Source organism: Rosa chinensis, chromosome 1, assembly GCF_002994745.2.
Source record: "Rosa chinensis cultivar Old Blush chromosome 1, RchiOBHm-V2, whole genome shotgun sequence".
In the NCBI taxonomy this organism is placed as follows: Eukaryota; Viridiplantae; Streptophyta; class Magnoliopsida; order Rosales; family Rosaceae; genus Rosa; species Rosa chinensis.
In genome coordinates this window covers 44,067,890-44,080,205 of record NC_037088.1, presented here as the reverse complement: position 1 = coordinate 44,080,205, position 12,316 = coordinate 44,067,890, and the positions used below count along the sequence as shown (strand labels likewise).

The window sequence follows — 12,316 nt, the reverse complement described above, 5'->3', positions numbered from 1 at the left end:
GTGAGCATGGAGACCTCAAATCCGACTAAGGGCCAGATCAATAGTTGAAGGAAACATCAACATACCAACCAGATGATGGCTCTGAAGCCGCGAATGGAGTTCATATACTTGAGTCAACTCCACCTCCTAAGCAATGAATGCACCTGATTAAAATCTAACATCACTCATCAATGATGGTAAATATCCCTAAAAAAAAAAATCAATGGTCGTAAATGGAGCAACAAACGACCACAAATGATAAGACTTTTTAAAAAAAAAAAAAAATGATAAGGCTTTAGAAAAACACAAAACAAGTCAAACAAAATGCACTCATGATGCTAGTGAGATATTTCAAATTATGACCTCAAGTTGTTGAATAATTAAAATAACCAACATGTCACAACTCACCGACCAATGCATTTTCTCTTTAATAGTAAATATAACACTAGAAATGCACTCTCAGGTAGATTCTTATACTCAAATATTGGGGCAATCATCAATGAAAATGGGCTCTACTTCTTTTAGGTTAAGCTTCGAGGTTTAGAAATTGTTCTCTTTATTTTTCAAATATTTTGTATTAATAAACATTGGTAAGGCTGAATTTTCCTCTTCGATATATAATGTCTAGTCACACATAAATACTTGGTCCATTTAAAAATTGATTGCTCAGTTTCTTCTCTTCACCGGCGTCTGAAAAGCGCAACCCAATGACTTTCTCGGCACGTTTCCGCCGCCAATGGTACGAACCCTAACTCTCTCTCTAAAACCCTCTCTCTTTCTCTCTCATCGCAAATACTAATCATCGCTCATCTTCTCAGATATGAGTTTCCTCAAAGGCCTCATCGACTCTTTAGGCTCCGTCTTCTCCGAATCCTCCTCCTCTTCTTCATACCCAAACCCTACCGCTTCCAATTCCCCCGCCATGGACGGCGTAGCTGGGCCCGGAGCTGCTTCGGTCACGAACGAGCGCGTGGCGTACAAGCTCAAGGGGTACTTTGATTTGGCCAAGGAAGAGATCGCCAAGGCTGTTAGGGCTGAAGAATGGGGCTTGGTTGAAGACGCCGTTGCACACTATAATAGCGCCCAGAGAATTCTAGCCGAAGCTAGCTCCACTCCAGTGCCTTCCTTTATCAGCGCCAGGTTCTCGATTTTACCCTCAAGTTTTGATTCAGTTGCCTACTGTTGAAGTTGCTATGTTGATCTTGAAACAAATTGTCTGGGTAGTCTTGAGATTTTGAAGTATGTAGAAGTAACAAGGTTGATCATTTATGTTGTTACAAACTAAATCTTAAGTTGAAAACATTGTGTGTGTGATTGGGGTAATGTTGCTGCAAAATGAGCTCTATTTTTTTGTATGTTGTGAAGCGAAAGGGACATCAGCATTGTGTTTCGGTAGTGGTTTGATGGAATCCTATTGGTAATGGCTGGCTTTTGTTTACTCCCAGAGACATTGCGTGTAGGTGTTGTGATTTTTTTTGAAATTGCTGGCCTTGGGGGCAGTTGCGTTAATGAGCTCATTAAAATGATGGGGGTGGTAACTGGTAGGATTTTGAAAGAGGTGGAAGAAGTAATCCTTGTTCCTTATGATGTTGTTATATGGAATTTCTAATGTGCAATGGAGAACTTGATAAGACTTGGAAACTACATTTACTTCATGCTCAATTTGTCAATAAGGAGCTAAAACATGACTTCTGTAAGTTTGCAAATTTTCCCCTCATGAAGGATGGTTGTCTACTCCCTAAAGAAACTACTAGAAACATTAATAATACAGAGAGGAACAACCGAAAGCATTCTTACTGCCAGTTGATCACGATCATTGATGCTGAGATGCTCTTCCTTTGTGATCTTAATAAAATTCTGTTCTTTTGTGGCAGTGAGCGGGAGAAGGTTAAATCGTATCGTCAAAAGATATCAAAATGGCAGGGTCAAGTTTCTGATAGGTTACAAGTCTTAAGTAGACGTCCAGGTCATATTTCCTTCTCATTCAACTTAACTGAGGATTGTCTTCAAAGTATCTATGAGTACTTTTGACTTATATTTCTTTTCTTTTCTGTTTCCTGTCCTCATTTCAGGTGGTACGTCCATAAGCAAGGTATGTCTGCTCTAGCTGAAGAATTCTTTATATCCTTATTTCTGTTTCTTTGGACCATTACTTTGGTTACACCAATGCATAATAGTATTATCTGAAGCATCTAATGTGTATTCTCACTAGTACACGGAAAGAATTGAGTATTCGATAAGATTCAAGATTTACTATACCCTGTGCATTTCTAATGAAATTTAATGTTTCCAGACCGTAGCTCCTGCACGAACTACTGCAGCTACATCAACAACGTTGAATTCACGAAATCATGTGATACCCAAGACTCTGCATCCCAGTACAAGCATGCCAGCAACGAGGAGTCAGACCAATAATATTGTAAGATCAAAACCTGTGCAAGATTCTGGTGCAGGTTATGATGAAAAGTTGGTTGAAATGATAAATAGTGCCATAGTGGATAGAAGTCCTTCTGTTAAATGGGAAGATGTTGGTGAGAAGATTATAGCATACCTTGATTTCTTGTCTATTTTATATTTCTTTATTGTGTGTTTGTCAAGATTCCAAAATTGCTCATTTCAGTTTCTCTGCAGCTGGTCTTGAGAAGGTGAAGAAAACTTTGATGGAGATGGTTATTTTACCGACTAAGAGAAGAGATTTGTTCACTGGCCTTCGAAGGCCAGCTCGAGGTAATGTTTAAGATTGTCACATCCATACTGATAATAGTGAAACAGCCTAAGAACTTGTTTTGTAAATAAATTTGGCTTTCTTTTTCAGGTCTGCTTCTGTTTGGTCCACCTGGTAATGGGAAAACCATGCTTGCTAAGGCAGTTGCTTCAGAATCAGAGGCAACCTTTTTTAATGTATCTGCATCTTCACTGACATCAAAATGGGTATGTCTCTGTCCTAGTGTTGCATAATTTCGCTGCGTATTCTTCTTCTCTTCTTTCTGCTATGGTTTTTGTAGCAATTCTAATAAGTTTTGCTTTCTTTGAAATAGGTGGGAGAGGCTGAAAAGCTCGTGCGGACACTTTTCATGGTTGCTATATCCAGACAGCCATCTGTAATTTTCATGGATGAGGTGCGCTATATTCCTAGAAACCTAGTTTTGGATTCATTTTTGACAGGCACTAGCTTCCCCTGTTTCATCTTATTGGTTCTGCTATCTAGTATGCTACTGCTTGCATGCACTTCTGAACTTTATAGTTGTTTAGGAGTAATTAAATGTTTGATAATTTGTTAGCATTAATGTTTGTGTATGTTCTTTTTATATAGACGTATATGTCACTGGTATCTCATATATCTATTTTAGCCCTGTAGCAGAGTTTTATTAGTTGTATTGATTATCATTTACTAATAGTCATCTGGCTGATGCATAGCTGTAATTAGGTATCAAGCATCTTTCGTTGTTTGTGACTAAATTATTTGTGTAAATATAACAGTCATAGTCTACAGTCTCTTTGAAATGAGTAAACATTAAACTTCTGTCAGCCTACATTCAACCTGCATCTCTGTTCCTGCTGGAACAAATGCTTCTGTGATCTTCAGCACTATTTCTACCTTCTTCATCTTCATCATCTTTTTCTTAATTGAACCCCTGCTCTTATTTGGATTTAGGATTTATGGTTTTCTTGGTGTTTTTAATGCATTTGGTTGCACCAAAGTTTTACGATCTTAAAATTGGCTGCCAGCTTTAGAGAAGTGAGATATTAATATTAGATGATGATGTACTAAAGGAAAAATGGAAGGTGTGTCTCATGTTTCTACTTTTAAACATAAAAACAGCAATTTAATGGTGTCTTTTGTTTGTTTGTTGACAGATTGATAGTATCATGTCAACAAGGCAGGCAAACGAAAATGATGCAAGCAGAAGGTTGAAGTCAGAGTTTCTAATTCAGTTTGATGGAGTGACATCTAATCCTAATGATCTAGTAATTGTGATTGGTAAGCTTTTTATCTCACTTCAACCAAAGCCTGTGTATTTTAATAACTAGTGATGACATTTCAGGAATTGATGGTCAGTGTTGCCTGGCTAGCTTCAACAATGCCAACTTGTTAGACAGTGCCCTTCTTATTTCTAATCATTGGAGTTTGTGAGGGACTTTTATCAGGGAAAATAAGTTCACTTGGATTGTTAATAAAACCTTAGAAACAAATTTTTGTTCATCTCCTGTAATTAGTTGAATTAAATAAGTCAAGGGATAAAGGGAGACCACGAATGAAGTTCTGACCTATTTTCTTAGATGAGTTTTGAGGGCTGTTATATTTTTCCAATTCTGTTTTCATTTTATATTTTCATTCTGATCATACCTAAATTTGAATAGATTATGGTTTCTAATATTGTTTTTATGTTCTTGCAGGTGCTACTAATAAGCCTCAAGAACTAGATGACGCAGTTCTTAGGAGATTGGTCAGTTTTGTTTTCTTCTCTCTTTCACTTTGCTAAGACTATCTTCTGAATCATTAATGTTGAAATTTTGTGTCGGTCTGGGAGTGCACATTGATGCTTTTCCTGCATTGGAAGCGTATTTGTGGTAGGGGTTGGGTTCAAGGAAATTGTTTAGGCTTTCTAGTGAACAGTGACGACCTTATTTGGTTCTTCTGTTACTTGAGTAGTGGTCATGTATCTAAGTGCTCTTCTCAAAAAGAAAAATACACACAAGTTTTGTATTCTGAAAGATTTTAAGCAAAGAAAGCACTGTGCAAAGATGGGAAGTTGATTGCCACATTCTGAAGTATCATTATCCTGTTTTCAGCTATTGTTATGTCCAATCTGTTTACTCTCTATTGCTTCTTTTCTGGTTAAACTCACCGTAAAGTGAAACCGTGACAGGTGAAGAGAGTATACATACCTTTACCAGATCTACCTGCTAGGAGACTTCTCCTAAGTCACAAACTCAAAGGCCAAGCATTTTCCTTACCAAGTAAGATTATGCTCTTATCTTGTAGCTAATACTTTTATTTAAGATTAATGATCCAATATATCCGGTTAGGTGTAGACGATACTTTAGCTTACTATGTTAATTAGTCTAGAAATTTTTTGTTTTAACTGGGCATCTCTTGTTACAATAAAGTGTTTCTCATGTATATGGACAATGTTTCAGAACTTTCTTCTTTGTAGATCTTACTCCATGTAACCAAATAATGACCAAAAGAAGTGATGTGGTATAGTTAGTGTTCTTACCGGTCAGAATAATTTACTTCTTATTGCTTATATTAGGTGGAGATCTTGAACGACTTGCAAGAGACACTGAAGGTAATATCAGTTTTCCCTGTTATCATTCTGAACTTCTTTTCTGATAGCACTTTTGACCCAAATTGAGACACTTAGTGCTACCAATATTAGTTCCACTCACATGGTGGTTGGTGGTTTACAGCTTCTGCCATCTTTGTGATGGAATTGAGCTGTAATTAATATACTGGAAATTGTTTTACAGGACATCCTTCTGATTCAATTCAGCTTGTGTTCTGTATACAGGTTACTCAGGAAGTGATCTACAAGCATTGTGTGAAGAAGCAGCAATGATGCCAATTAGGGAACTTGGTGAAAACATTCTCACCATCAAGGCAAATCAGGTATTATACCTAATCAATTCTTGGTCAAAGCTTTGGTAGATAACTAGATATAAAAGCAAAGTTGCTATCAACAATCAACCACTTTTTTTTTTTTTCCTTCAATGAAATGGCTCATAAGATACTTTTTGTTTCCATGCCTTTAAACTACCAAAGACAGTTGCAGGTAATATTTCTCGTTGATGTCAATCTTAGGCTAAGGTAGCACTTATCTGGTTATGAGGATAAGGTTTACTTTTGATGTTTGCCTCAATTGTGAAATGCTACAAAAAAGCTATTTTGATCTCATGTATTTGATTGTGTTTATATTTGTTTACCAGGTAAGACCACTAAGAATTGAAGACTTTCAGAAGGCAATGACTGTAATCAGGCCAAGTTTAAGCAAAAGCAAGTGGGAAGAGGTTGAACAATGGAACGAGGAATTTGGGTCTAACTGAATGCATATCATGGCATTCTCTATAATTTATATGCTCAAAGCAATCCTGTGTTTAGTTGCCCACGAGTAGAAAAATGATGCAGCAAAACACAGGAGGCAGGGTGAGGAAGGAAAAAAAAAAACAGGAAAAGCTCAACGTGGTTGAGTAAATATCACACCTCAAACCAGACCCAACCCGGAGCATTCTTTGTATTCTTTATATGAGATTTGAGGTGTAATTGTAACAGTAAACGATGGATGATGATTATTGTACAAGCTGTATATGGTTTTTCTAACATGATCTGAATTATAAGTGGAAGATAAGAGTTTGGGTACAGGATTATGAAAGATGATCCGTGCTTTGGTGCTAACCCTGTACCTCTCGAGTTTCTGGAGTTTTGCTTGTAAATTTGTGGATGATTAGTAGTTTTTCAGTTTATGATGAGGGTTTAGCCATTTGTTTAGGGCCTTTGTGCCTCTGTTTCTTTGATGTAGGGTTTCTAATGGAATGGTCATTTCCTAGTTAGGAAGCTCCAGTTCTAGTTCTAGAACTGCTCCAGTTCTAGTTCTTTGAGCATCAATGAACTAGTGACCACCGGTACTAAAACCTGATGAGGTAAAAAGCATTCTGAACGTAATTACTATTACTATTACCAAGGACGAGGTGACCCTTCGAAAAGACGGATATGGGAAAATGACCATAGAAAGAGAAAGATGCCCTGCAGAATGGTAAAATCGATGAGGTCAAAAGCAAAACTTTAACCAACCAGTAAAAAAGCTCCGATAATTCTAGATGGGTATTTAAACAACAACGGTAAGGGTTTTTCACATTTCAGTTTGCGCGGTTTAGCAAAATTCAAAAACCCAGAAAAACCATTTCTGATCATCATGGCGGAGACCGAACCGGAAACCCAGAAACCCCAAGAAACCCGAAAGAGGGGAGATTGGTCCCTGACGGACTTCGAGATCGGAAAACCGCTGGGCAGAGGCAAATTCGGGCGGGTCTACGTCGCCCGAGAAGTCAAGGTTGGTACCCGAATTCAATTTGGGAAATTTTTCAATTGAAAAAAAGTTAGGGTCTTGAATAATTTGAGGGGAAATTGTTTTGCAGAGCCAATACGTCGTGGCACTGAAGGTTCTGTTCAAGAAGCAGATAAAGAAGTACAACATTCACCACCAGCTGAAGAGAGAGATGGAGATTCAGACGAGTCTGAGGCACCCCAACATTCTTCGTCTCTATGGTTGGTTCCATGATGATGAGCGCATCGTCTTGATTCTTGAGTACGCTCATGGCGGTGAGCTTTATGGCCTTTTGAGGGATTGTACCTACTTTACTGAGAAACGAGCCGCGACTGTAAACCCTCTAAACCCTAAACTCTGTTTTTGATTGTGTTTTCTGTGTTTGGGAAATTGATAAGATTTTTTTTTTTTTTTTTTTGTTGGTTTTAGTATATATTGAGCTTAGCGCAAGCTTTGGCCTATTGTCATGAGAAGGATGTGATTCATAGGGACATAAAGCCTGAAAACTTGTTGCTTGATCATGAGGTATGTATAAGATTGGTCCTATTGAACTATGCTGTTGATTTGTTTGAACTCTGGATTCTGGGTTATGGTTGATCTTAGAAGTTAGAACAGTTTTTGCTCTTAATTAATGTGTTGAAATTTATCCATTGCTGTTAACATCTAATTAGAGATAGTATAAGCTATAGTTATATTTCGTTTATATGCCTGAAGTTTGATTGTTTGGTTGAAACTACTTATAATGCTGATTTTAGTCCTATGGGAAAAGAGGAAACAGATCAACGATTTTGCTTTTGGGTAAAACTTGATTCGGATGTGTTGCTTGATTTCAAATTGCGCTGATTTTGTAAAACGCTATCTGTTTACATTTTCAGGATGATTGAGATCAGAAAGATACCAATTCTGTTTTTCAATAAATATTTGGTTTCTGGGCCTGCACTTTCTTATGCATTTATCATTGAACTAGTTAAGAACCTTTCGTGGAACTATGTTTAGTTAATTGATTACAAACGTGTTTTTGCAGGGTCGATTGAAAATTGCAGACTTTGGATGGTCTGTGCAGTCAAAGAATAAGAGACGCACCATGTGTGGAACTCTGGATTACTTAGCCCCAGAACTGGTGGAGAATAAAGCTCATGACTACGCAGTCGATAACTGGACTTTGGGCATTCTTTGCTATGAGTTTCTCTTTGGCGTTCCTCCCTTTGAGGCTGAAAGTCAAAAAGATACATTTCAAAGGTACGAGATAAGAATTCCGTCTATCTGTTTTCATTAACATGATCTGAACCATATGTGGGATGACGAGTTTGAATTTGATGCAGGATAGTGAAGGTTGACCTGAGCTTCCCTGCAACACCTCAAGTTTCTTCTGAAGCCAGAGACCTCATTACCAAGGTAAGTTTGCCCATGAGTATGTTCTTGATGAAAGATCTGTTATTGGAATTCCAGTAGTTGTTGGTATTAGTTTCCATTACCTTCAATTTAACTCTGTGCAGCTTCTCGTGAAGGACATCTCAAAGAGGCTCTCTCTTCAGAAGATCATGGAACACCCATGGATAGTTAAGAATGCAGATCCTACTGGTATCTGCAATAACTAGCTTTCTCTAACTATGATCCTTCTCGACCCTATCTCTGAAGAGTTTTAAGCTACGATTCACGTCTTATGGTGTATATCTTGGTCTATGTCATGAACACCAAGAAGCAGCTAGTTTTCTATTATGGTCACCTACTTTGAGGGTTCAGGTATCATTTTCATGCCAAGAAGGCAAGAACAGCTTGTATATATAGCTAGTGACACTACCTTTTGTGACTATCGATTCTGGGTTATGTAGAACTTAAGAGAACTTTAATTTGTAGAAGCATGGAAATCTCTAAAATGTTAGAGCTAGCAATTAGCCCCTTCTAGTGTTCTAGAAAGATATAACTTGCTTGGCTGTTGGTGACATTTATAATAGGGGTTCCAAACCACCATCAATCCTTCTAAGAAAGAAATCGTCAGATGGTAAAACTTATATCCAGTCTTCCCCGTAAATAGACATCTTTGTTAAGTTCAAACTCAAATATGTGCAGATAATTGCTGTTTCAAGTCTTAATTACTAGGCTGTACAAAGGGTCAATAGTTCTAACTGATGGTAAATTCCCTTCTAAATCAATGACCCTGAATAGCTAAATCCAAAAGAATACAAAAGGAGGAAACGAAACAACTAGCTGTTAATTAGTGTTTCACTTCTCCAACAGTCATTCACACTGATGCATCAAGATAGTTCCCACAGAAAATGACCAACCCCTAATATATAACTACAAAACAAATCCATTTTTTCATATCCAGTTTCCACAATCAGAACAACTCAAATCTGAAAAACAAGAAGCAAGAGACAAACCATTTTTCCTATTGTTTATGTAGCAGTTCTCTTCTGTTTGAAATTGAGTTCAATCTGTATGAACCTTGAAACCTATCGACTTCAACCCAACCTTATAGAACTGGATACCATTTCAAGCTTCCCCTAGGGTCGGATCAATGGCTTCTTTTGAGACAGTTCTGTTGGAGAGATGAACCAGTGTTATAGATCTGGGATGACATAAAAGTAGGCCTGGCAATTCAGCCCATGACCCGTTAACCGCCCATTAACCGCCCGCTAAAAACCCATTTATTTCCGCCCGATAACTTAACGTGTTAATGGGCTACCAACCCGTTAACAACCCGTTAGTTAATGTGCGGAAACGGATTGCCCGACGGAACCCATCGAACCCGATTAGAAGAGGAAAAAAAAAAAAAAAAAATTTTAGAATTGTGAGCCCAATATGTATTAACTTTTTATTTAATGAAAATTAACAATGAAAAAGAGTTATAATGGGTAATGGGTTGGAAGAGGGTTTAAAAAAAATAAAAAAAATTTTTTTTTTTGTTTTTTGAGAAGGGTTTTAATAGATAATGGGTGTGAAAAAGAGTTTTAAAAAATGCAAAAAAAAAAAATTCATTTTTATGTTAATGGGTCTTAACGTGTTTCAATAGCCAATTTATTGTTAACAGGTATTAACGGGTTTTAGTGGGTAATTGATTAGAAAAGAATTTTAAAATTTAAAAAAAAAAAAAAAAAACCTTAGCGGTCTTAACGGGTTCCAACGGGTAACCCGCGAACCCATCGGGCTCAACCCGTTATAACCCGTTAAGATAACGGGTTATAATGGGTTGAGCCCGTTAAGACCGCCAATCCGTTAAGTCCGCCCATAACCCGCCCGTGACCGCACTATTGCTAGGCCTACATAAAAGACAATATGTTTTGCAATGCATTCTAGTTTGGTCCCTTTGCTATTTAATTTAGATATTGTAAAACCAGTCTGCTCAGCCAAGTGACCTAACCTGTATCCCATGTATTAACTCAAATGACTGTTTTAGGAATTTGAAGCAAGCAAAATTTGAAAAAAAAATAAGAGATGGGACTGAATAGATTCATAACCTTATTTCTTATGGTATGTACGCTATGTACTATTCTTCGTTTATTACATAGGTCCAACTAGTCTTGCTTTAATTGAGGTATGTTGAGGGCAGTGTGGTTTATAGCTGTTATGATGAGTCACAACACTATTGCAAGAATATGGCCAAGTTTTATAAATGATACATTGATACATATGCAAAGATCCTCAGAGACTCAGAGTCATATATTGTCTATGATCTTCTGCAATGGTTTATTTCTATTATTGGTCATTTACAATGCCCTGTAGACAACCAAATGTTTAGGCACTGATGTTTGGTTGGGTGGTTCATTTAACTCAAGTGGTAATTTTTCTCATTGATCACGAACTTAGGCTACCTGCTGGTTGTGGCCCTTATCTGGTTGTTAGGATAAGAGATATTTGATGTTCCCTTTAACTATGAAATGCTATGAAAATCCATTTCCATCTCATATATATGATGTATCTCTTTGTATGTCTTTATACGCAGGCGTTCCAAAGAGGACGTCCGCACTTTCGCTAAAGTGCGGACGGCGCTGCTGCAGCTCGACTCGGGGCGCGACGGAGTGGCGAGGGTTGCCGGAAGGACGCCAGGGGTCAGGCAGAGCCATCTGCAGTCGTTGGAGGGCTGCCCAGAAAACCTGCAGTTGCAGGTCGGGTTGCTGCCCAGAACCTGCAACCCCGACCTCCTCCGACCTTGAACTCCGCCCAGAACAGTCCAAGATGCCTCCGGCCTCCCTCCTGCAAGCCGCGCGCCGCCGCCGCACCCTGGAACTCCTCCGCTGCATCGCCGTCCGCACTTTAGCGAAGTGCGGACGTCCGCTTCAGAACGGGCCTCTGTCTTTATATAAGCAACTGCAATACTTCTCTAAATAATCTCTACTTTAGGGGCTGAAAAGTTAAAAATTCTATTATATTTTATTCCCTTAAGACTCTAACAGCCCCATTACATTCCTTGTAATAACTACAAGCAGGTATAAACGTGTAAATGAAAGCCATTTCATCATAAACAGTTGTCAGAACAATGCTAAAGCTTCTGTGGAAACAATTAAAAAGCAGCCTAAATAAATTTCTAATACGAAAGAACATACAAACTCAAGATCAACGAGCCCACTTAAAATATACCTGCATCAATGGAACTAAAGTCTTACTGCTGTAAATTTGTTGCTGTGAAATTGTGACTGCAAGCGGGAGATAAGAGGTCATAGTACTTCCTATGAATCCATGTAATACATGTCATTCAAGTGAGTTCAAAATTTGCCAGGCGTGGTATAAATATAGCTGGTCTTTCCGTTAATTCTTTTGAAACACGATGCATCCACAAACTACAGCCATTTTCTTTCACAGATAAAAATGGCATTTGTTGAAAACAAATTTCCCTATTTAGCAAGAGTGTACGAAAAAATGAAATGGAAGAAGCTACAGGAATAAAAATAAATCTTACAGTGCTTAAAAGGATTTAGGAGGTTCCCTTATCGTCATACAGAATTACAGATATCTCATAATATGATACTTCAACTTCATGAAGAAATGTTCCAACAATGAAGAGTTGGAATATTAAACTCAGCATGTTAAAAACTACAGCAACAGCTTACATTCCAGCCGCTTAATTAAGCATTGTAGGTATATGTGCTACCCTGAGAATAGGAATGAGAAATTTCAATTTACTCAACCTCTCACTGGTACTTCCTGTTTTGTTCTTTGCATTTCATTCACATGCCCTCAGCAATCCGACTCTTCAGTTTGTTGTAAGTTCTCACTGATAAATCTTCTCTCTGATATAATAATAATAATATTATGTAATAGCACTTAAAAAGCTACAAATTAATGATTTGTGG

General features: G+C 37.8%; 2 protein-coding genes across 4 annotated transcripts; both read left to right on the top strand.

Annotated features, from left to right (window-relative positions):
• Nucleotides 1–561: 561 nt before the first annotated feature.
• Nucleotides 562–6,342, top strand: LOC112181454 (spastin). Of its 3 annotated transcripts, none has more exons than XM_024319795.2 (14): nucleotides 562–718; nucleotides 798–1,119; nucleotides 1,854–1,945; nucleotides 2,052–2,071; nucleotides 2,273–2,510; nucleotides 2,611–2,706; nucleotides 2,795–2,910; nucleotides 3,018–3,098; nucleotides 3,838–3,961; nucleotides 4,378–4,427; nucleotides 4,851–4,941; nucleotides 5,238–5,273; nucleotides 5,496–5,593; nucleotides 5,911–6,342. In XM_024319795.2, the coding sequence occupies exons 2-14, from the start codon at nucleotides 800–802 to the stop codon at nucleotides 6,025–6,027; spliced, it is 1,479 nt and encodes a 492-aa protein (XP_024175563.1). In that variant the 5' UTR covers nucleotides 562–718; nucleotides 798–799; the 3' UTR covers nucleotides 6,028–6,342. The 3 variants fall into 3 exon arrangements, with proteins under 3 accessions (XP_024175563.1, XP_040368217.1, XP_024175564.1); XM_040512283.1 differs by lacking the exon at nucleotides 5,911–6,342 and adding an exon at nucleotides 5,747–5,794; XM_024319796.2 differs by lacking the exon at nucleotides 562–718 and having other exon boundaries at nucleotides 779–1,119.
• A 146-nt stretch (nucleotides 6,343–6,488) lies between these two features.
• Nucleotides 6,489–9,019, top strand: LOC112182119 (serine/threonine-protein kinase Aurora-3). Its single transcript, XM_024320561.2, has 6 exons — nucleotides 6,489–7,031; nucleotides 7,117–7,359; nucleotides 7,455–7,550; nucleotides 8,050–8,264; nucleotides 8,348–8,420; nucleotides 8,522–9,019. The coding sequence occupies exons 1-6, from the start codon at nucleotides 6,894–6,896 to the stop codon at nucleotides 8,621–8,623; spliced, it is 867 nt and encodes a 288-aa protein (XP_024176329.1). The 5' UTR covers nucleotides 6,489–6,893; the 3' UTR covers nucleotides 8,624–9,019.
• Nucleotides 9,020–12,316: the final 3,297 nt, after the last annotated feature.

Coding starts and splice junctions, on each gene's coding strand:
- LOC112182119 (XM_024320561.2), top strand. CDS start 6,894: ATGGCGGAGACCGAACCGGAAACCCAGAAACCCCAAGAAACCCGAAAG. Junction 7,360..7,454: donor CTGAGAAACGAGCCGCGACT/GTAAACCCTCTA, acceptor TGTTGGTTTTAG/TATATATTGAGCTTAGCGCA. Junction 8,421..8,521: donor CCAGAGACCTCATTACCAAG/GTAAGTTTGCCC, acceptor AACTCTGTGCAG/CTTCTCGTGAAGGACATCTC.
- LOC112181454 (XM_024319795.2), top strand. CDS start 800: ATGAGTTTCCTCAAAGGCCTCATCGACTCTTTAGGCTCCGTCTTCTCC. Junction 2,511..2,610: donor TGTTAAATGGGAAGATGTTG/GTGAGAAGATTA, acceptor GTTTCTCTGCAG/CTGGTCTTGAGAAGGTGAAG. Junction 2,707..2,794: donor CCTTCGAAGGCCAGCTCGAG/GTAATGTTTAAG, acceptor TTTCTTTTTCAG/GTCTGCTTCTGTTTGGTCCA.